At 35.0% G+C, this 22,603-nt stretch overlaps 1 protein-coding gene, 1 long non-coding RNA gene and 1 pseudogene across 2 annotated transcripts; 2 read left to right on the forward strand and 1 right to left on the reverse strand.

Moving 5' to 3' along the window:
* Positions 1-2,659: 2,659 nt before the first annotated feature.
* Positions 2,660-3,850, reverse strand: LOC111988302 (uncharacterized). The gene is made up of 2 exons (XM_024020091.1): positions 3,809-3,850; positions 2,660-3,070 (listed from the first exon to the last, which is right to left on the reverse strand). Exons 1-2 carry the CDS (start codon positions 3,848-3,850, stop codon positions 2,660-2,662), a joined length of 453 nt encoding a protein of 150 aa, XP_023875859.1.
* Positions 3,851-3,881: 31 nt separating this feature from the next.
* Positions 3,882-5,962, forward strand: LOC136062176 (uncharacterized). The gene is made up of 2 exons (XR_010623994.1): positions 3,882-4,246; positions 5,308-5,962. It is a non-coding gene; the product is annotated as an uncharacterized LOC136062176 (long non-coding RNA).
* Positions 5,963-11,597: 5,635 nt separating this feature from the next.
* On the forward strand, positions 11,598-13,225 carry LOC136062164 (probable pre-mRNA-splicing factor ATP-dependent RNA helicase DEAH5; annotated as a pseudogene).
* Positions 13,226-22,603: the final 9,378 nt, after the last annotated feature.

Raw genomic sequence — 22,603 nt, forward strand, 5'->3', positions numbered from 1 at the left:
TCAAAGCTAACAGTGTTCTTTAGTGCATGAATAGTCTATTAAGGAAATTGAGTTAGATGTGGTAAATTTGGTTTGATTGATTTTGATTTAGAATTGGCTTGAGAGAGAGAGAGAGAGAGAGAGAGAGAGAGAGAGAGAGAGCAGGTGAACTTTTTTATTTAAATCAGTACAGATTCATTTCCTTTATATTTACAACCATTTGCCTTTCTCTTTCTAAGTTATATTTTCCAATGCTTGAAATTTGCACCTTTGTTTGATAATAAATTTTTTTCATTGAAATTTAAATATTCACTGCTTATGCATAAATTTGATAATGTAAAATACTATTTGCTTAAGTTTGTTTCCATTTTTGCATTGAAATTTGGAACACAATCTGATAAGGGACAATTTGCTTAAGGTTATATGTGTGTTTGTGTGTTTTTTAAGTTTGTATTTAAAAAAAAAAAAAAAAAATTGATACGACTGGTGAATCTGAATATTTGCTGCTGAAGGCAATAAGTTTTATTTAAAATGAGGTGTGATTTTGATTTGTATTAGTGTGTGTCTGTCAACCATAGCTTTGTTCACTCATTGTAAGATGAGTCATTGAAGCAATAATGTTAATGTAAATACTTTCTTTGTTTAAGCTGGTTCATCATTCAATTTTGTCATGTTTGTTAAATTTCCTTTTATTCAATTGCCTTTTGTTTATTTATTAAAATACTTTCTTTATTTTCATAATTATAATTGTTTGTTCAATGTTGTTCAGGATCATCTTCTGTAAGAGCTAAATCGATCCGCACCAAAATGTATAAATATTGTCTAAATGTGTTTGATTCTTCTTCATATGCAAAGTTTATGGTTCTTTGTTTTGATGCATTTCTTTCCTATTTGTTTAATTGCACATTATTAAGTAGAATAGTGATTACATTTATCTGTAAGTTCATGGAAGTGAGATAAGGCACTGAAGTCTCAAAATGGAATAGACATGCATGGTCATTTCATATTTTATGTAATTGCATGTGTTATGTTATTGGATTTGAAACTTAGAAGTTGGCATATAAAATTTATTTTTGGCTATTGGTTGTTGCTATGATTTAGAATGAGTGAAAATATATACTAAGTTTACTTATTCATAAAAGTCACTGGTGATATGAAATTGAACTATTATGTTTTATTTACAAGATATTTGAAGATAAAAAAACATTATCATACAAAATTGGTAGAGAACTTATTAGGACTTTTGACCTGTATTGCTTGCTTATGGCCAAAGCTAATACGATTTATGCCCAGGCTAAATGATTGACATTGGGAAAGAAAAAAGGAAAAAATGATGGTTTTTGTAATTGTAATCTATTTTTGATAATGAGATTAGCCCTTTGGGAGTGTTAGAAAGATGAGAAAAAGTCGAGGCACTATTGGAGGACTTTGAAACACTAGAGAAGGAAATGTAGGCAAAGGGTTTTTTTGGGTGCTATCTATTGGTCTCCCTCAGCCAATGCCAAAAAGCTCCAAGGTTAGTGTTAAGTTCTAAAGACTTAGGAACTAATGTATTTAGAACTCTAATTTGTAATGTTGGCAAACCATGATCAAAACAGTTGTTAGTCTTATTTAGACTTGCTCAAAGTGTATGCGTTATATGTAAAGTTGGAATCGAGTGGCTGCAGAAGTATTAGTTACTTTTGGCCTAGCTCGATTGATCAAAACTTAGACTCGATCGATCGAATATCGGGCAGAATGTTTTTTTTTCTGCAGAATTCCAACTCAGCCCTAGCTCATTAAAACATTTAGGGTTTTATGTTTTGCCCTATGTATATAAGGCAAACCCTAGCCACGTTTTTGTGTTGCTCACATTGCTGTTTATGTGAATCTCTTGTGAGATCTGAGAGGTGATTGCCTTCACTCAAGCTTAGGATTATCAAGAAGGAGATTTCTTCAAGAACTTGATGATTATTCAGTTGCTGCCATAGGAGCTTAAAGATACATCAACGGGAGTGCTTGTACTTGCTAGAGAATCCAAGAAAGAAGGAGTCTGTGGTCTCGAAGCTTGCACGTGGTCGTGTCAGTAAATTTTCTATTGGTAGGTAGCAATAGGATGTTAGTGGTCTAAGTCGCTATTGTACAAACTTCAATTTTTTCTATAATGGATTCAGGTTTACCTTGAGGATAGCTAGGCTAAATCCTCCACAGGTTTTTTACCAGTTTGGTTTTCTTGGGTGATCATATCTTTATGTTCTTTATATTCCGCACTTTACATTAATATGATTATATGATTATGTTAACCTAGAACTGCATAATTTGACTAAGTAATAACTTGGCTAATTAATTAGGTTAATCCAATTGTGTTTTAAGGGGTCTAAAAACAAATAGTTAGACATTTTCTTTATTTCAATCAATTCATCTTTCTTCCCTCTATATTTGCAATTCCGTTCCTTTCACTTTTTAAATTTTATTTCACGTGGCATAATTGATTAAGCCCTATAATTAAAATTTGGGTCTAAACTATTGCCTAGTTTAATTAAGAAATTTCTCAAGTTGAATATAATAGGGTTTTTTTTTTTTTGAAAGAAAAGACTTCATTCAATTAACCGATAATGTTTGCATCATGATACAAAGCTTCCCTAGCAAATGGAGGTAAATCTTCCATCTAGTACATATCCTCAAAAATATTTTTAGCACATTAAGCTAACACATGAGCCACTTTGTTTCCCCCACTTCTTGTAAACTCAACATTCACCCAATGCAGCCCTCTAAGCATTTGCTGGATATCACCTACCACATTACCCATCAACGATTCATCAGCATTCGGAGAGGAAATAGCTTGCATGACTATACTATTATCACCTTCAACAATGAATTCAGAGAAACTAGCATCCGTGGCAAATTCAATTACCATTCTACAAGCAAGGAGTTCCGCTTCTTCACTACAAAAGACCGAAGGTCCCTTGGCTGACATCACAGCCATCACATCCCCTTTATCGTTTCTGATCACTACTCCAAACCCGGTCCTATCCAAGTCAAAAAACACAGTAGCATCGAAATTTAATTTATACACCGAAGATGGAGGAGGCTTCCATGAATCCCAACACGGCTACTGTAATATAATAGGTGATTTGAATTTAATTGAATATCCTGATATATTTCACCTAAGGTATTGTTGTAGGTAAGTTTTATCCTAAAATTTAGTATTTTGCCTACCTCTGGTTTTTTTTTTTTTAAAGAAGAAAGAAAAGCTTTTAATTGAAACCAACACAATAATACTCCAATTAAAACTTTTAAGAACTCCTAGTCGTTCTCTAGTGATCATTTCTAAAAATTCATCCTTGAAATTAATTGGTTTCAAAGTGCCATGGATTGCGTTAAATAAATTTATATATATATATATATATAAGGCCAATTCCCCCAATTAAGTATACCTTGGTATTCGATTTTTTATTAGAAAAAAAAAAAAAGAAATATATATATATATATAAGGCCAATTCCCCCAATTAAGTATACCTTGGTATTCGATTTTTTATTAGAAAAAAAAAAAAAGAAAAAAAAAAGGGATTCCTCATCAATAAAGGGGAAAAAAGTAGCAGCTTTTTTGGTGTTAAATTAAAATTACTCTAGCCATCTGTAAAGTGGTGATGGAAATAAGGTAAAGTAAAATGTGTATTTTTAGGTTAAGGGGGGTTAAAAACTTAAAAATGAAGGGAGTTTTTGTAAAAAATTAAAAATACGTTAGTTTTTTTTTTTCCCCAAAAATAAAAGATAAAAAATTTGTAACAAAACTATGGAATTAAAATAACGATGTTCCTTCCAACAGGATTCATATCCCATGCAATACCTGGGGTATTGCATGGGGTGCAATAGCTCTATTCTCAGCCATAGATTTAACCTAATGGCTTAAGCCGTTGACAGCTCACCAATCCATGCTGGCAATCCGTGTGCTCAGCTCTTTGCCAATTCAATTTGCTCTCTCCTCACTACTTCCTACCTAAGCTTCTCATCAAATCGAAAGAAATTCAAAATATTTCTCTCTTCCACCAAACCTTTGTCTATGGCTGAATCTCCATGGCTATAGCTAGCAACCACCAAATCCCTCACCACCACCAGTGATGCTTGCCGCTATGGCATTCTCCTCGCCTCAATCTCTCTCTCTCATCTGGGTTTCTCTATTTTCTCCTTCTCTCAAGCCTAGCCGTGGCCCGAGCTTCTGATGCCACTCACACCTATCGCCGTTGGCGGTGCCTCTCATCAGCGTCACAACCACTGGTGGCCGCAGGTCCAGCTCTCTTATTCTTTATTTTCTTTCTCTTTTATTTTTTTTCAATTTTTATTTGCCTTTTAGACAAGACCGAAACCCCTTTGACACTTATTTTGTTTCATTTTTTTATTAGTTTGATGAATAACATTTTGTTTCAGCTTTGATTAGCTTGATGAATGGGTTTTCTTGTTTGGATTTTTGGTATTAGCAATAACTGTTATTATTGGCATTTTTAAAGTTGGTTTTTGGGTAGGCATTGAAGATGTTTGTTGAAATGCTTCATAGAGTTTTAGTTTATGTCTCTGTATTCTGCCTTTTTTTTTTTTTTTTGGATTTTTATGCTAAAACTATGATGCTATGTGTATGGAAATTGGATTTTATTATTATTTATTATTAGCTTGATTAATGGGTTTTCTTGTTGAGTGTAAAGCTTGATGGTTTTGCTTGAGTTTGAAAATTGGGGCTTTGCAATATGGCCGAATCTGTTGTGATTGAATGAAAATGGGTTTTCTTGTAATTATTGTGTGTATGGGTCTATTGGCTTTGGCATTTTGGAAATGTTGATACTAAATCTATGATTTTTTCTTCTGATCTTGATTTCTTTGCCTAAGAGTATCCATTTCTTATTCCTTAGTTTCTTTCATTGAAACAGAACTATGATTCATAGCTTGATAATAATTTCTTAGTTTGAAGTTTGTCATAATGGATCAGTTTGACTAGTTTATGACATACTTTGCATGATTGTGAAATTAATCTTTTGGGAAAGGATAAAGAAAAGTGGGTTTCAAGGAAAACAATTAATAAAAGAAAATAATATATGCTTCAAGGCATTTGGAGAAGTCTTCCTAAATCATTGAGAGCATTCAATTTAGTAGAAGCAGAGTTATGCAAAGAAACCAAAACATCACACTACATACATATTATTTGATGTCTACTGCAAAAATTTCTCTTTACCAAACTTCATTCCTAGCTATAGACGTTGTGCATGAGTGTGGAAACTAACTTAAGGTGCATACAAATACTATGGGTAGAAACCAAAATTTAAGGCTTGGTGTTGAGAGAAATTTGGTCTATTACAGGTAAGTTTCCATGCAAAGCAGTTAATGTAATGATTGTTGCATAGAGATCCCAAAAACAGATTGGGTTCTTAGGAAGGAGCAGACGAAATTAAGCGTCACCCATTTTTCCGAGGTGTCAATTGGGCTCTAGTTCGCTATATGGTAAGATCATAAACATTTAGAGGCATGAAGTATAACTGATGGTTAATGGATTCAGGAGATTTTAAACTATGTTGGATAGTGCTAGTTGTTCTCTAATTTCCATTTTTGTATTTTCTTTGATAGGATTTAATTACTAACATAGATATATATTTCCAAAACCCTCCTGAACTTGATGCTCCACTCTTTGGAACAACTGAAGCTGAGAAGGAAGCCAAAATTGTGAATCCGGAATTAGAGGACCTTTAGACGAATGTTTTTTAATAGGTTTCGTCCGCACTAGTTCATGATAAACGTGTCTCCATTTTTCGTTGGTCTTATTAATTACAAGTTCTTTGTTATCTGCTTCAAGAATGGAAACATAAATTGAGGTTCTCAAGGGCTCCTTGTTCTATTGGGGTGGAGTTAGATTTTAAAGGGAATTAAGGTTCAATTATATCCTATGTAACTAATCCATAGTGTAATTTAATCCCAGTTGGTTTGAACTAAAAAAATTTGTCTAAATTGAATTATTCAACCTCTCTCTCTCCCATGCTTTCCCTTGCCAATATATATTCTTCATTGTATTTTGGTTTGTTCATCAATCATTGCATCTCAATTTCTCAACCATGCAGAAATAAAAATGAGAACTTTCCTAACCTAAATACTTGTCCAAAAAATCATGGTTTCAAATACAGCATGCCATCCAAGAGAATCAATATATGTACATGGTTTGTTATGATTAATATAGGCCTATCCAAAATTGTGAAAACATATTTCTTCAGGAAAAAAGATTCATTGTCCATCCATATATGCCTGTAAACTCATACTATCGGCTAATTCATACAAGAGATTCATCTTGTGTAATGGAAAAAAAAAAAAAAAAATTGAAGTTTCGAACAAACTTGTCTCGTCCATGGCATCATTATTTTTGCCTTCCATTGTTGCCATTGTATAATTGAATTGCTGAGCAAGTTGTACCTACATGTAGTGGCTGTTTTTTTGTGTTGATGAATAAAAGTAATATAAACAAATTTGTTTTGCAAATACCATATTGTGACAGAGTTCTATTATTAGCTTTTTAGGTCTTAATGCATTCCAATTTTTTATCTAGTCTAAATAGAGTCATTCTTGCTGGGAAGACCTACAGTTCTTTGTGTTTGAATATGCTTGGAACGAAGTACTAAAAATTGAGAATGACTTAAAAACACAAATTATATAAATTATATATAGCCTTATTCCTGCTCTTCACCAAAAAGCCAATCTATATGATGGAATTTCTTGGAAATACTATTGGTAATCTAATTCTGTCATATTACAACTTAATGCTCAATATGTTCTCTTGAAAACAAGAATTACACAACAAGAGTCTTCAAGGATGCTTAGCATATTTTAAAATCAATGGATCCAAGATGGAAGTAAGCTAGAAAAAAAAAAAGGAGTTTGATCCAAAAAATAAACTAAATTGTATTAAATTATATTCTTCAATTACAAGGCCATAATAACACGATACATAGACAATTTTTTTCCACCATCATATTACCTAATTCCCACATAATAACCAAAAAAAGAGTCTTGCATGCTTCAAGATCAAATGCTTCAAAAATCTTAAGCATTGTGACCTTGCTCAATTGTAACCACCTTGCCAGCCCATTCCCTCCAACTAACTAACTATATCAACTAACTCTAATGCCGCACAAGACTGATGTAAACATATCACCAATACAAGTAATACAAGTATATCTATACTAAAATACAAGTATACAATGCCAACTAATCAAATACAATATTATCTAAAGCACAGACACATTAGAAACTCAGGCTGCACTGGCACATGCACACCTCATTAGCTGCACACGCATGCCCCATCAGCAGCAGACGCACCTCACATTAGCAACCCACGCACACACTGCAGCACCTCACCATGCAGCAACACACGCATGCCTCATCAGCACCACTCGCACTCCCCATCAGCACCCCACACACACACACATCTACACACTCCTAACAGTCAAACATAAAATATAAAACACTTTCTCAATGATAACATTTAACATTAGTGAAGGCTTATGAAACATATCATTGATTTTTTTCAACCAATCATTGACAAGTATCTACCAAACAAATAATAACAATAAGCATAAGAAAAAGTAGAATATCTCCCAATTTGGAGCATCTTAAAAATCAAATTATTATTGGAAATTCGTCAACAATAGATAGAATGCATCTTGAAGTTAAGCACTAGTAGCTAAGGATTCTTCGAAATTTTATTTTAATACAAAACAAGAAAAAGGAAAGGGAGAGAGTTAAAACCATTGCACTATTCATAAGCTCAAGTGTGCAACCTCAGGTGGAAAAAAATATTTTTCAACACAAACTCATTAGAGCATAGTTCTGTTTCAGTGAAAGAAACTAAGGAATAAGAAATGGATACTCTTAGGCAAAGAAATCAGGATCAGAAGAAAAATTCATAGATTTAGTATCAACATTTCCAAAATGCCAAAGCCAATAGACCCATACACACAACAATTACAAGAAAACCCATTTTCATTCAATCACAACAGATTCGGCCATATTGCAAAGCCCCAATTTTCAAACTCAAGCAAAACCATCTATAGGGATATTAGGCTCGGAAGTTCATTATACATTTGTACATTGGGCCTATGACCCAAGCCGAGGATAAGGCCTAGTCCAAGGAGAAAGAGTCTCCGTCATTAGAAGCCATGTTAGCAAATAAAAGAGTTAGTTTTGGCCATAATAGCTTAGTGAGACAAGCCGAGGATAAATGTCTCATCGGCCAACTATGGGCGAGGTTAGAAAAAATGGCTTACTGATACAAGAGAACCTCCCAGGAAGTTCTGTCAGTATGAATAGACATTGTAGAGACATTAGACCGAGAGAAGGCTCTAGATATCTTAGGAAGAAAGCTGTCGCCACCGCATTTAATGTTCTGCAGTTACCTTTCTAGCTGCATTAATGTGGAGAAGACCCCTGAACAGTACAAAGTTGGCTGCCCCAAGACCTACACAACCAGAGAGGGTGTTTGATGGGACAAGCACTCAAGTGGTAACGCAGGTGATCAACAAGTGTAAGATCAAGATTCTTTAGAAGAAACTATATAAGGAAAGAGTTCCTTCATGGAAAGGGGATTGGAAATTCATAAGAGAAAACACTGTAACATCTAAGAAGAAAGCTTGTAGTTAAATTTGAGAAGAATATATAAGAACAGGCCAACTCGAACCTTGCCAAGGACAATTTGTCTCCAATACAAACCTTTTTTGGTCCATTTTCTTAACATTTGGATCAATTGTAGTGTCTGTTTGATCAACTAAGGCTCAGTATTCAACCCATTTTCTATAAATTCATTGTTTTGAGCTTTTTAGGCCTAAGTTCCTCCACACAGAGAGGGCAAGGAACCCAAATCTGGACCTTACACCATCAAGCTTTACACTTAATAAGAAAACCCATTAATCAAGCTAATAAAAAAAAATCCAATTTCCATACACATAGCATCACAGCTTTAGCATAAAAATCCAAAAAAAAAAAAAGGCAGAATACAGAGAGATAAACTAAAACTCTATGAAGCATTTCAACAAACATCTTCAATGCCCACCCAAAAACTAGCTTTAAAAATGCCAATAATAATAGTTATTGCTAATTCCAGAAATCCAAACAAGAAAACCCATTCATCAAGCTAATCAAAACTGAAACAAAATGTTTTTCTTCAAAATAATAAAAAAATGAAACAAAATGAGTATCAAAGGGGTTTCGGTCTTGTCTAAAAGGCAAATAAAAATTGAAAAAAAATAAAAGAGAGAAAATAAAGAATAAGAGAGCTGGACCTGCGGCCACCAGTAATTGTGACACCGATGAAAGGCACCGCCAATGGCGATAGGTGTGAGTGGAAGCAGAAGCTTGGGCCACAGCTGGGCTTGAGAGAAGGAGAAAACAAAGAAACCCAGATGAGAGAGAGAGAGAGAGAGAGAGAGAGAGAGAGAGAGAGAGAGAGAGTGAGACGAGGAGAACGACATGGCGGCAAGTCTTCTTGCAGCACCTTCTAAGGTTCAGATCTTTTAGACTAGGCTTATTTATTCTGTAATCTTGAGTAGAATGTATTCTAGGACATTCAATGTACTCTTGTGGTTTTGTCACGGATTGCCAAAGGGAGAGATTGTTGGAGACATATTTTTATGTAATTGCATATCCTTTGACAAAACGCACTTTACTTGTATTTGGGTAAATCTAAGTAGGTTCAAGATGATCATCACAAGTGGTTAAATTGAAGACATGAAGATTACTCAAGAACTGCTCAAGAAAAGTGCAATTTGTAGGTCTCGATACCTGCTCGATAGAATCTCGATCTGTCGAGGTTCATTAAATCTCGACAGCTGGTTGATCGATCGAGCTTACGGGTTTTCAGATTATAGCCACAACGTTTTTAATCTAAAAGGCTATTGTTTAAGGATTTGTATAATCCTTATTGGACTAGGAAAGCCCAAGGTTTGTGTAAACCTATTTGGAATAGGAGAGCCCATTAAAGCTCCTATTTAAAGGAGGTGGGAAAAAAAAAAAAACCTAACCCTAGAGAGCTTCATAAGGTTTTCTTTTTGAAACCCTAGCCTCCTCCTACAGAAGAAAGAGTTCTTGCTGCATTTCTTGTACGCCTTTGGGTTTTGTAACCAAGCAAAGTCTCTTGCACCAACATTGAAGATCTTATTGGTGTTTCTATGTAAAGCTGCTGCAAATCAACTACAACAATCAAAGGGTTGCTGTGGAGTTAATCATGTACTGGGATTCGTGCAAAGGAGTAAGCCGCGTACTGGGATCCGTGCATCAAACTGGTTAGTCACGTACTTGGGAGCCGTGCACCAAAAGGGAAAACTATCACTACAGATCAAGTCCAATTGGGTATTGGGGTAAGGGTTCAACTGTAGGTTGGTAAGGTACTTGGGATTCCTTTACTTGTAACCGCTTGATTTGATAATAATGGAGTTTCGGGAGTGATGACCTGAGAATCACCCGGTGGAGTTTTTGCCGTTAGGATTTTCCCCATTCGTAAACAAATCACCATGTTATTTAATTTCCATTGCATATTTAGTTTTTGGTGATTTGTTTGTACTTCCACAAAATTGCATGATTAATTGATTAATTAACAACTTAGCTAATTAATTAATTGGTTTAATCACAAGGGGTCATTCAGATTGTGGCCTATCAGAAAGAAGTAGGAAAGGGAGTAAAGTAGTAAATGCATTGTAAAAAGAGACAATAGTGAATGTATATTCCATCTTCCACGAAATTTCCTTAGTGCAACTGCAATTATTCGATCTAACTCTAGTAGTGTCACGTTTTTTCTCTTTTTTCTAGAAAGTAAAGACTACAAACAATAATTTTCTGACAATGCGCGATGTAGTACAAACAATAATTCAAGTTTTCCAGAAGAAAAAAAAATCAGGGAATCAATTTTCTTCCTGATCTGACCACTCGCAATGTAGTACAAACAATGATGCATGTTGGAAGGGGTCCATATCCCGTGCAATACCTAAAATCTCAGCCATAGATTTAATCTAATGGCTTAAATCTTTGACAACTCACCAAATAACAAAAAAGACTATTTTGCCCTTAAAAAATTTCACTCGCCCACTGTTTCAGTTTCAACTCTAACTTTTCATAAACTCAAATTTTCTCTCTCTCTCTCTCTTCCCTGCGCAGCTGCCTCTCCTTTAGCCCATTTTCTGCCTCTCGTTCAATCTATTGTCACAGCAGCCCGGTACCAGTCCACACAAGGCCAAATCCCTCACCACCACCAGTGATGATTTTTTTTTTTTCCCTCATTGAATATCTCTAGCTATTTCTGTATCTTTTCAAAAATGGCTCCCGCTAAAGACGACGGGTTTAAGAAACTCGAATACTGCGACACCGTCATCGAATTCGACTCGAAACTGAAAGAGAATGGCGCTGAGTTGCCCGATTACTTTGACCGTATGCTTCTGACGATTATCCACACCATTCTTCCTCCCCCGAAGCCGAAGCCAAAGTTGGAGAAGCTGGAAAGCGTTGAGAAAGCCAAGTATAGAAGAGAAAAGGATGTAGAAGATGATAGAAGAGATTGCAAGAACTAAGGAAGGCATAGCAATCGCCATTGCCATCGCCATGAGAAGCATAGGAGAGACGATGAGAGTGAAGACATTGGTGATAATGTTGATCATAGGAGAGGCAACTCGGATAAGCCGGAATTGTATAAGGTTTACAAGGGAATGAGTTCGCCGGAGAAGTGGGAAGCGAATTAGTTGATTGCTTCAGGTGGTTTGAGTCTTAGGGACTATCAAGGAGATGGAGTTATATCAAGAAGAAGAAGAAGAAGAAGAAGAAGAAGAGGGTGCTGAGGTTGAGATTGAGATGAATGAGGATGAACCAGCATTTCTACAAGGGCAGAGCAGGTATTCAAGTTAAATGGATATGTCACCTGTTAGAATTTGTAAGCATCCAGAAGGGTCTTTGAATTGTGCAAAAAATCTTCAGTCTGTGCTTACAAAGGAACGTAGAGAAGTTTGCGAACAGCAACAGAGAACCATGCTTGACTCCATTCCTAAGGATTTGAATCGTCCTTGGGAGGATCCTATGCCGGAGTTGGGTGAAAGGCATCTAGCACATGAGCTTAGAGGTATTGGTTTATCATCAGCATATGATACGCCGGAGTGGAAGAAGGATGCTTATGGACATGGACAATCCCTTAGCTTTGGGCAGAGGTCGAAGTTGTCCATTCAAGAACAGAGGCAGAGCTTGCTAATCTATAAATTAAAGAAGGAACTCATTCAAGCTGTGCATGACAATCAGGTCCTAGTTGTAATTGGTGAGACTGGTTCAGGTAAGACATCTCAAGTAACTCAATGTCTAGCAGAAGCTGGATACACAACAAAGGGTAAAATTGGATGTACCCAGCCTCGTAGGTTGGCTGCAACGTCTATAGTTAAGAGGGTTGCTGAAGAGTTTGGTTGTCGTTTGGGTGAGGAAGTTGGAAATGCTATTCTATTTGAAGATTGTTCTGGTCCAGATATTGTAATCAAGTACAGACTAATATGATAACCTTTCTCAGTACTCTGTTATTATGCTCGATGAAGCACACGAGAGGACTATACACATGGACGTTCTCTTTGGATTACTCAAGCAACTAGTGAAATGAAGACCCGACCTTCGCCTAATTGTCACTTCTGCAACACTGGATGCAGAGAAGTTTTCAGGGTATTTCTTTAACCGTAATATATTTACAATTCCTGGTAGAAACTTTTCCTGTAGAAATACTCTACTCCAAACAGCCAGAAAGTGATTACCTTGATGCATCCCTACTTACTGTGCTACACATCCACTTGACAGAACCTGAAGGAGACATCCTTCTCTTCTTGACTGGTTAGGAGGAGATTGATTTTGCATGCCAGTCTCTTCATGAAAGGATGAAAGGGCTAGGTAAAAATGTTCCAGAATTGATTATTCTACAGATTTATAGTGCACTTCTAAGTGAAATGCAGTCAAGGATATTTGAACCTGCACCTCCGGGGAAGAGGAAAGTGGTAGTTACAACTTTTCATAGTTGTAATTAGATAAAGTTTGTTGCATTTAGTTTATTATATGACACACACACACATATGTTCCTATTAAAAATATTGTTTTACATGTTAACATCATGTACACATGGCACTAAATTACTGTGATAATAAGAAACCCACATCCACTTGAAATTTATTTCCCACCATTGAACTACTATGCCAAATGACATTCCTTTAAAACTTTACCTGTCAGTTGTTCACTGCCTGTCAATTTATATCTGTCCCTCTGTGATATATCTAGTAAGATCTAGGGTTGGATGCATAATGATTGAGCAAACAAAGAAATCAAAGTTCAAGATTTTTTCTTTTTTCTTTTTTTTGTAAATCAATGTTTAAGAAATGATTTGTCATTAAAACAAGATCAGTAAATAGGTGAGATGATTTGAGAATCCATTACCATCATTAGGCAATGCTAAAATCAGAATTTGTGTAATGGAGCCTTTCCGCCCTTCAATTCTTCCAGCACACTCATAAATTGTTTCCAGATCAGCATACATATACCCACAATACCATGCCTTCTCGGCACTTCTTGACAGGAAGCAGAAACCTGCACAGTAGCAATCAGTTGTTTGTGTCAAGCAAATTGTTTTAGAAAGCTTTTGAGGCTCTTACAGAGTACTCAAAATACTCCAGACAAACAGCAAAGTCTTGACATTCAAATATACTTGGAAGCCATGTAAAATTTGCAAATATCTTATATATTTCTAAGTATTAGAATCACAAAAAGATGTTGAAGGATGTACAGGCGGCTTCATACATCCTGACACTGACCTTAATTTTTTTCATAAATTACAGTATATGGCACAGGCCCGGTGCAAATTAAGACGTAAAGATTTTACATTACCTCATGAAGAGTATTAGCATAAGAACTCATATCTGTAACAATAACAAGAACATGCTTCTCGCATTCATAAGCCAAATATTTAGCAGTAGTAAGAGCTATACGAGAAGTGATAATACGTTCAATTGTAGGGTCATTTTCCAGTAAAAGAGCACATCAGAGGACACAGTTTACAAATGCAATTCAGACACTGTATTACAGAACTCATAAAAGATTAAAAATCGAACTCCAATCCAGCAAGGCGTGGAGAAAGAGAGATTTAATTTCCAGAATAGACTATTCCTTCCCTTCAAAACATCTTGAGTTCCGTTCTCGCCAAATACACCATAAGACACAATGTGGTACAGCCCCCCACAAATCAATGCTTTGATGTCTACCGAAGAAACCTTGCCAACACGAAATAATGTTGTGCGTGCATCTATGTATGCCTAACATAAAAATCAGGAAAAAATGCCGATTCATTAGAAATTATAGGGGATCCTTTTGGTGCTGTCCTGCATTCAGTCATCCAACTAGTTTTATATTCAGTTATCTTAGCTAACACATATTTGTATGGCAGATATACCTCAAAAAGATTTTCAGGACTCTCCATCACTTGACCAAACCAGCCTAGCGACATATCTGAGCAGATATTTCATAATGGGGAAGACCAACAGCAGAGAAAAGTGGAATCTTGTGTCCTCTAGCAATGGAATTAATGACATCAATTGTACCATCTCCTCGTGATAGGTTCTCTCACTAGGTTTGAAGAAAACGTTCATGACATCCTTTATTGTTTTTGAAGAAAATGTTCATGGTTCAAAGAAATAAAAAGAGTGGGATTGAAGTGCATAACTCATTGAAATAATCTATCATGGAGGTCCATTCAGTTGTGGTCAAGAAGTTAGCTGGTTGTAGCTGGGTATACGTAGAAAATGGAGTTCACACATTCACTTGTGGTGATACATCTCACTATAAAACTGTGGATATATACAGAAGTCTAGCTTGCTTGTCTTAAAAACTACTATATGAAATAGCGTGGCTGCATGGGGCATTGCATTGAGGTTATTTTTGAATGACAGTGTGACAAAGTGACAGATTTTGGATGCTTTTGGACATAGGAATTCATGGTTTAGTCTCCAAAGTGGAGGCCTCCACCTGCTCGATAAAATGCTTGTGAGAACACTGTATCGGGTTGGGAGAAAAGAGAGGATGTGGCGGAGAAGAGAGTCAGGTAGAGTGCTATTTGTGTCATCATCTTCTCTCGGCTTCCTCTGACTCCGTTTCTCTCCTTTCCATGCTAGCTCTAGGCTGAAAGTGTGATTGTGTGTGTTTTTCGCTTCGGAGAAATATTTGAGTGAGTGAACTGTGAAGTGAGTGAGTCAGAAAGAAACTAATTCAGAGCAACAAATTCTGGAAAAACTCCGACCCGTAAGACCGCTATACTCACAAAACTCTCTCTCTCTCTCTCTCTCTCTCTCTCTCTATATATATATATATATGTTATTGCTATTGGTATTAAGTATTAATTAATTTTATCCAAAAAAAAAGTATTAATTAATATGTTTCTAAAAAAAGCAAAGTTCTTGAGGTTATGCTATTGCCTTTATTTTTATTTTTTGATATGTTAATTATTGATATTGGTATTAAGTATTAATTAATATGTTTCTCAAAAAAAAAAAATATTAATTAATATTATCTGCTATTTTCTAAATATAATATTAAAAGAAATTAATGTTAGAGATTCAAACTATTTTGTAAAAAAATTTACAAGCAACTGATGTGGTGAGTGATTATTGGTAAATGAAAAAGTGATGTTAATGGCAGGTTTAAATGAAAACTAATAAAAAATTGGCCACAACATTATTTTGTAAAAATACTATAAAAGAGTTTGTTTCGGTAGTATTACTCTAAAAAAGATTATGTAAATCAAAATTTCTTTTTATTATGTTTGATTTGACTCAATTGAATTAATAAATGCCATTGTTTTTTATTATCGTCAATTAATATTAGATGTACTCTTTTTTTTGGTAAACAATATATTAGATGTACTCACCGATCTAAAGGAAAATATTCATTTTGTAAACTATTGTTATGCTAAAATGTAAAACTCATTGTGGGGGGATGAACTTGAGCTCAGGCCGAGGACCGAAGGCCCAACAGATCATATCTTGAAAGATGGGTCCAACCCAAAGATGTGAATATGAGCGAAGAAGCCTGAGGTATAAAAGAAAACTCCCAAGAGCAAATCCCATGGAGGTCCACAGTAGTTACCATTACCAAAGCTCCCTACCGAGGTTATAAGCAGGGCTTTTCACATAGCGCATACGCAAGGAACCACGGGTAACCAATTCCCCTCTAGTTCGAGATGCCATCGTCATCAAACTCGCCTTGAAAAATGCCATGAAGAGATAAGGACCACAGAGGCAGTCATCTCCACATTAATGAGATGTTCTCAACCTAATCTCTTCCACATTAAATGTTAATTGACCAGCCTGAACAGTGAAGACACCTTCAAAAGTCCTATTTCATGATAAAAGAATGGCAGAACCAAAAGGTGATGAGACAAGTATCCCCAAATCCAGCTAGGAACAGGACAGCTGGGTGAGAGGGAAGGAGAAATTGTTTATAAAACTAAGGGAGGTAGGGGTGTGCAGAAAACCCACCGACCCACCAAACCTGACCCAACCCAACCCGACTCGCCGGGTTGGGTCGGTTTTTAAGGCTTGATGGGTTGGGTTGGGTTGGGTTACAAATTTTTTTTATAGCGGGTCGGGTTGGGTTTGGGTCATAAAATTACATTATATATATATATAATATAATTAATAATTTTTTTTAAATAACCAATTTTTCATATCCTATATAAAAGCCAATTAGTTCACACAAACCCTAATAAATTACTATTGTTGTTTAGTCATTAGTGTTGTTTGCCTTTAAAGAGTTACATTGATACTAATCTTTAGGTTTTTTTTAATATATTAATATTTATATTTTTTTCTACTCAATTTAATAATAATAATAATAAAAATTTGTCAAACCCATGGGTTCAACCCGACCCATGTGGGTTGGGTTGGGTTGAATTTTTTTTGACCCACCATGGTGGGTTGGGTCAAAAAATTCCCTCAACCCGACCCAACCCGACCCATGCACACCCCTAAAGGGAGGTGCAACTGGAAAAAGGATTTAGTAAAATTGAGAGAAAAGATTTAAGGAAGAACAAGAGAGAGAAAGTTGTAATAGCAAAATAGGACTAAGAGTTTTAGTTTTCAATCCTATCCTTTGTACCGCGGGAAAGTTGTTTTTATATTAATAGAAGCCTTTCTATTCCTTATTATCTTACAATCTGTTGTTTAGATCTCCCATTGTGGAATTTCTTACCTTCTTCCTTTCATAAATTAATTGTTTAAGTCCTTTTCTTTATCACCATTTGAATAGTGGTCGTTTTTTAGCCCCACACTCACTTTCTAAGTTCTATTAGTTTTAGTCCTTTGATTTTGTTTTTTGTTTTTTTTTTTTCATTTCAGTTCTCTATACTTCAAGTTAATTTAATTAAAGCCTCTCCATCAATTTCTGCTAAAATTTTCTTTTAAAAATTCTAGAAAATATTTTTCAATCATTAATTCGATTGTTTTTATTAAAAAAAATTGAAAAAAAAATAAAAATTTAAACAGTTAGTTGCAACATTTAACAAAAGTTAATGGAGAAACCTTAATTGAATAAAATTGAAATTTAATGGACTGAAATAAACAAAAACAAAGTTAGATGACTAAAATGAATTCTAGTTAAATATAGATAGTGAGTTTTTACATTTTAACCTTAATATTAAAAGATTTTGGTTTCTCTTCTACTTTGGATATCTAAGACTTCGTTTGGGAGTTTATAAGGAAATGGAATGGAATAATCATAAGATAATGGAAATGAATGGAATGTATTTAAGTAAGGGAAATGAATGGAAAAGAATGGAATGGAATGGAATTAAGTAACCTTAATTGGATGTTTTAAAATAAATGAATGAAAATGAATGGAATGTAAGTAATCTTGTTTGGGAGTAACATGGAGGGAATGGAATTGAATTATTTTATGAAAATATTACTATTAGACATTTATTTTAAAATAAATGGTTGAATATATAGGGGTATTTTAGGAGTTTTAGTAAAAAATTCTTTAAATCTAATTCTATTCCCTCCCATTCCTCCCAATTTTGAGAGGAATGAAAATTTGAGGTTTTAAGGGAATAGAGAGGAATGAGTATTCTCTCCTACCCATTCTATTCCCTCCCACTTATACTCCCAAATAAGAGAATGAACTTTCCATTCTCTCTATTAAAACTTCCAAACAAGGGAAGGGAATAATATTCTAAAATTATTTTTTTTCATTCCTTTCCATTTCATTCCATTCCCTCCTCCCAAACGAGGCCTAAAAGAAGGAAAAAGGTAGTGGAATGAAAGAGTGTAAAAGTCCAAAAGAGGATTAGGCTTGTCGACCTCTTATCCTGGGATCCTTAATTCAGTTGTCCCAGTCCTACCACCTATAGCAAGAACTTCAAAAGAAAGCTAAACCACAATTTAATCCACTTGATGGTCATTTTTAATTAGCTTCTTCTTATATTTCTTGACAATATAATTCATTATACCTGCTTCATTAGAAGTTGCTGTAGCAAAGCAGTTTCGCCTAGATAATTAATTAGGTGCAAAACAAGAATTGAGTTACCACTAACATTGTCAACTATAGTCTCCTATTCCTGAATAAAATCAAATCATATTGGTTATATATATATATATATATATATATAAACTTACAATTAAATATGATTATAGAGCAATTATATCTAACAAGCCTTCATCATTCCTAAATGCCAAATAGTTCCTCAAATTTTGGGAGGGGAGAAGGATATCCAACGCCACAAATTGGTGACAAAAGCTAATAAAAAGGCAACCCAAAAACAAAAACAAAAATTACAAGATCTAAAAGCCTTCACTAAAAGAATACTCATCACTTTGACTAGCCAAAGGGATTTCAATATGAGGAACTTCAAAATGACCACGATCTTTATTGATATATGGAGAGATAGACAATCTAGGAAATAAAAGCAAATGAATTAACAAGTAGCAGATCACGCAATGCTGATTAAACAGGAGGAAAGGAGATATGGGCTAAGTTTCCTCCATCAATGTTTGCATCGCTACTACAGAACTAATCAAGAGTCTTTTCAGAACTTACACTCACACATCAATGGATTCATTTCTCTAGTATAGAGTTATTGAATGACATGAAGAAGTTAGTTGATCTCAAAAAGGGATCAGCCTTATTGAAGATTGTTTATTCCCAGCTGCCCCCTGATTGAATCAAATGAACATGCTGTGCTGATACTCAAGTGTTTCTAAAAGAGTCACTACAATTGGTTTATGAAACATATCATTAATTTTTTTAACCAATCATTGACAAGTATCTACCAAACAAATAATAACAATAAGCATCAGAAAAAGTAGAATATCTCCCAATTTGGAGCATCTTAAAAATCAAATTATTATTGGAAATCCATCAACAACAAATAGAATGCATCTTGAAGTTAAGCACTAGCAGCTAAGGATTCTTTGAAATTTTATTTTAATACAAAACAAGAAAAAAGAAAGGGAGAGAGTTAAAACCATTGCACTATTCATAAGCTCAAGTGTGCAACCTTAAGTGGAAAAAAATATTCTTCAACACAAACTCATTAGAGCATAGTTCTGTTTCAGTGAAAGAAACTAAGGAATAAGAAATGGATACTCTTAGGCAAAGAAATCAGGATCAGAAGAAAAATTCATAGATTTAGCATCAACATTTCCAAAATGCCAACGCCAATAAACCCATACACACAACAATTACAAGAAAACCCATTTTCATTCAATCACAACAGATTCGGCCATATTGCAAAGCCCCAATTTTCAAACTCAAGCAAAACCATCTATAGGGATATTAGGCCCGGAAGTTCATTTTACATTTGTACATTGGGCCTATGGCCCAAGCCGAGGATAAAGCCTAGTTCGAGGAGAAAGAATCTCCGTCATTAGAAGTCATGTTAGCAAATAAAAGAGTTAGTTTTGGCCATAATAGCTCAGCGAGACAAGTCGAGGATAAATGTCTCCTTGTCCAACTATGGGTGAGGTTAGGATAAATGGCTTACTGATACAAGAGAACCTCCCAGGAAGTTCTGTCAGTATGAATAGACGTTGTAGAGACATTAGACCGAGAGAAGACTCTAGATATCTTAGGAAGAAAGCGTCACCATCGCATTTAATGTTCTGCAGCTACCTTTCTGGCTGCATTAATGTGGAAAAGACCCATGAACAGTATAAAGTTGGCTGCCCCAAGACCTACACAACCAGAGAGGGTGTTTGATGGGACAAGCACTCAGTGGTAACGCAGGTGATCAACAAGTGTAAGATCAAAATGCTTTAGAAGGAACTATATAAAGAAAGAGGTCTTTCATGAAAAGGGGATCGAAAATTCATAAGAGAAAACACTGTAACATCTAAGAAGAAAGCTTGTAGTTAAATTTGAGAAGAATATATAAGAACAAACCATCTCGAACCTTGCCAAGGACAATTTGTATCCAATACAAACCTTTTTTTGTCCATTCTCTTAACATTTGGATCCATTGTAGTGTCTGTTTGATCAATTAAGGCTCAGTATTTAACCAATTTTCTATAAATTCATTGTTTTGGACTTTTTAGGCCTAAGTCCCTCCACACAAAGAGGGCAAAGAACCCAAATTGGTCCTTACACCATCAAGCTTTACACTTAACAAGAAAACCCATTAATAAGCTAATAAAAAACAAAATCCCAGTTCCATACACATAGCCTAGGTTTGGATAGCGCTTCTTCTTGCTGAAAGTAGAGTTCGTTTTCTTTTTTTTTTTTTTTTTTGCCGATTTTGTTGACTTTTGAGAGACAAAAATCATGTGCATGTACTGTGTGTGCACTGTTCACGTACTGTTCATGCACTGTTCACGCAATATTTAATATTAAAAGTGAGTCCCACAATACTATTTACACATTTAAAAATTATTTTGCTACAGTGTTTTCAGCAAAATCAGTTCTTATCAACTTTCAGCAACAATAAGTACTATCCAAACGGACCCATAGCATCACAGTTTTAGCATAAAAATCCAAAAAAAAAAAAAAAAAAACATAGAGATAAACTAAAACTTTATGAAGCATTTCAACAAACATCTTCAATGCCCCCAAAAACCAACTTTAAAAATGCCAATAATAACAATTATTGCTAATTCCAGAAATCTAAACAAGAAAACCCATTCATCAAGCTAATCAGAACTGAAACAAAATGTTTTCTTCAAAATAATAAAAAAAAATGAAAAAAAATGAGTGTCAAAGGGTTTCGGTCTTGTCTAAAAGGCAAATAAAAATTGAAAAAAAATAAAAGAGAGAAAATAAAGAATAAGGAGCTGGACTTCGGCCACCAGTGATTGTGACACCGATGATAGGCACCGCCAATGGCGATAGGTGTGAGTGGAAGCAGAAACTCGGCCACGCCAAGCTTGAGAGAAGGAGAAAACAGAGAAACCAGATGAGAGAGAGAGAGAGAGAGAGACGAGGAGAACGCCATGGCGGCAAGCATCATTGGTGGTGGTGAGGGATTTGGCCTTGTATGAACTGGTACCGGGCTGCTGCGACAATAGATTGAAAGAGAGGCAGAAAATGGGTTAAAGGAGAGGCAGCTGCGCAGGGAAGAGAGAGAAAATTTGAGTTTATGAAAAGTTAGAGTTGAAACTGAAACAGTGGACGGATGAAACTTTTTAAGGGCAAAATAGTCTTTTTGTTATATGGTGAGGTGTCAAAGATTTAAGCCATTAGATTAAATCTATGGCTAAGATTTTAGGTATTACACTGAGTATTGCATGGGATATGGATCCCTTCTAACATGCATCATTGTTTGTACTACATTGCGAGTGGTCAAATCAGGAAGAAAATTGATTCCCTGATTTTTGTTTTTTTGTTTTTTTTTTCTTCTAGAAAACTTGAATTATTGTTTGTACTACATCCCGCGTTGTCAAAAAATTACTGTTTGTAGTCTTTACCTTCTAGAAAAAAGAGAAAAAACGTGACACTACTAGAGTTAGATCGAATAATTGCAGTTGCACCAAGGAAATTTCGTGGAAGATGGAATATACATTCACTATTGTCTCTTTTTACAATGCATTTACTACTTTACTCTGCCAAAGTTAGATTGAATAATTGCAGTTGCACCAAGGAAATTTCGTGGAAGATGGAATATACATTCACTATTGCTCTTTTTACAATGCATTTACTGCTTTACTCCCTTTCCTACTCCTTTCCTCACCTTTTATCAATCTTCTGCTCCTACATCCCAAACCGGCCTCCTATTTAGCTTTTAGCAAAAAAAAAGTTATTTAGTTTAAAAGTGTGCTAAAATATATTTATATAAGAAATAAAGATTTAAAAATAAAAAAAAGAAAGAAAAAACTTATAAATTTGTCCATAACAACAAATAATAATGTCGCGGAAGTTATAAAAAAATAAACAGATTACTTTTTAAATGGAAAAGGAAATTAAACATGTTAGCTTTTGAATAAAGACCTCAAATCTACAAGGGGTCCCTTGGATAGAGTTTTGGAATCTACTAGAGAAAAATGAATAAAGTCTGAATTTTTTATAAATCTCAAAACTAAATTGCCTTGGAGACTACAATATGTTTAAATAGCAAAAAAGAAAACCTATGACAGCTTGAAAAACA

The sequence above is a fragment of the Quercus suber genome, unplaced genomic scaffold (assembly GCF_002906115.3).
Source record: "Quercus suber isolate HL8 unplaced genomic scaffold, Cork oak 2.0 scaffold_388, whole genome shotgun sequence".
Lineage (NCBI taxonomy): Eukaryota > Viridiplantae > Streptophyta > Magnoliopsida > Fagales > Fagaceae > Quercus > Quercus suber.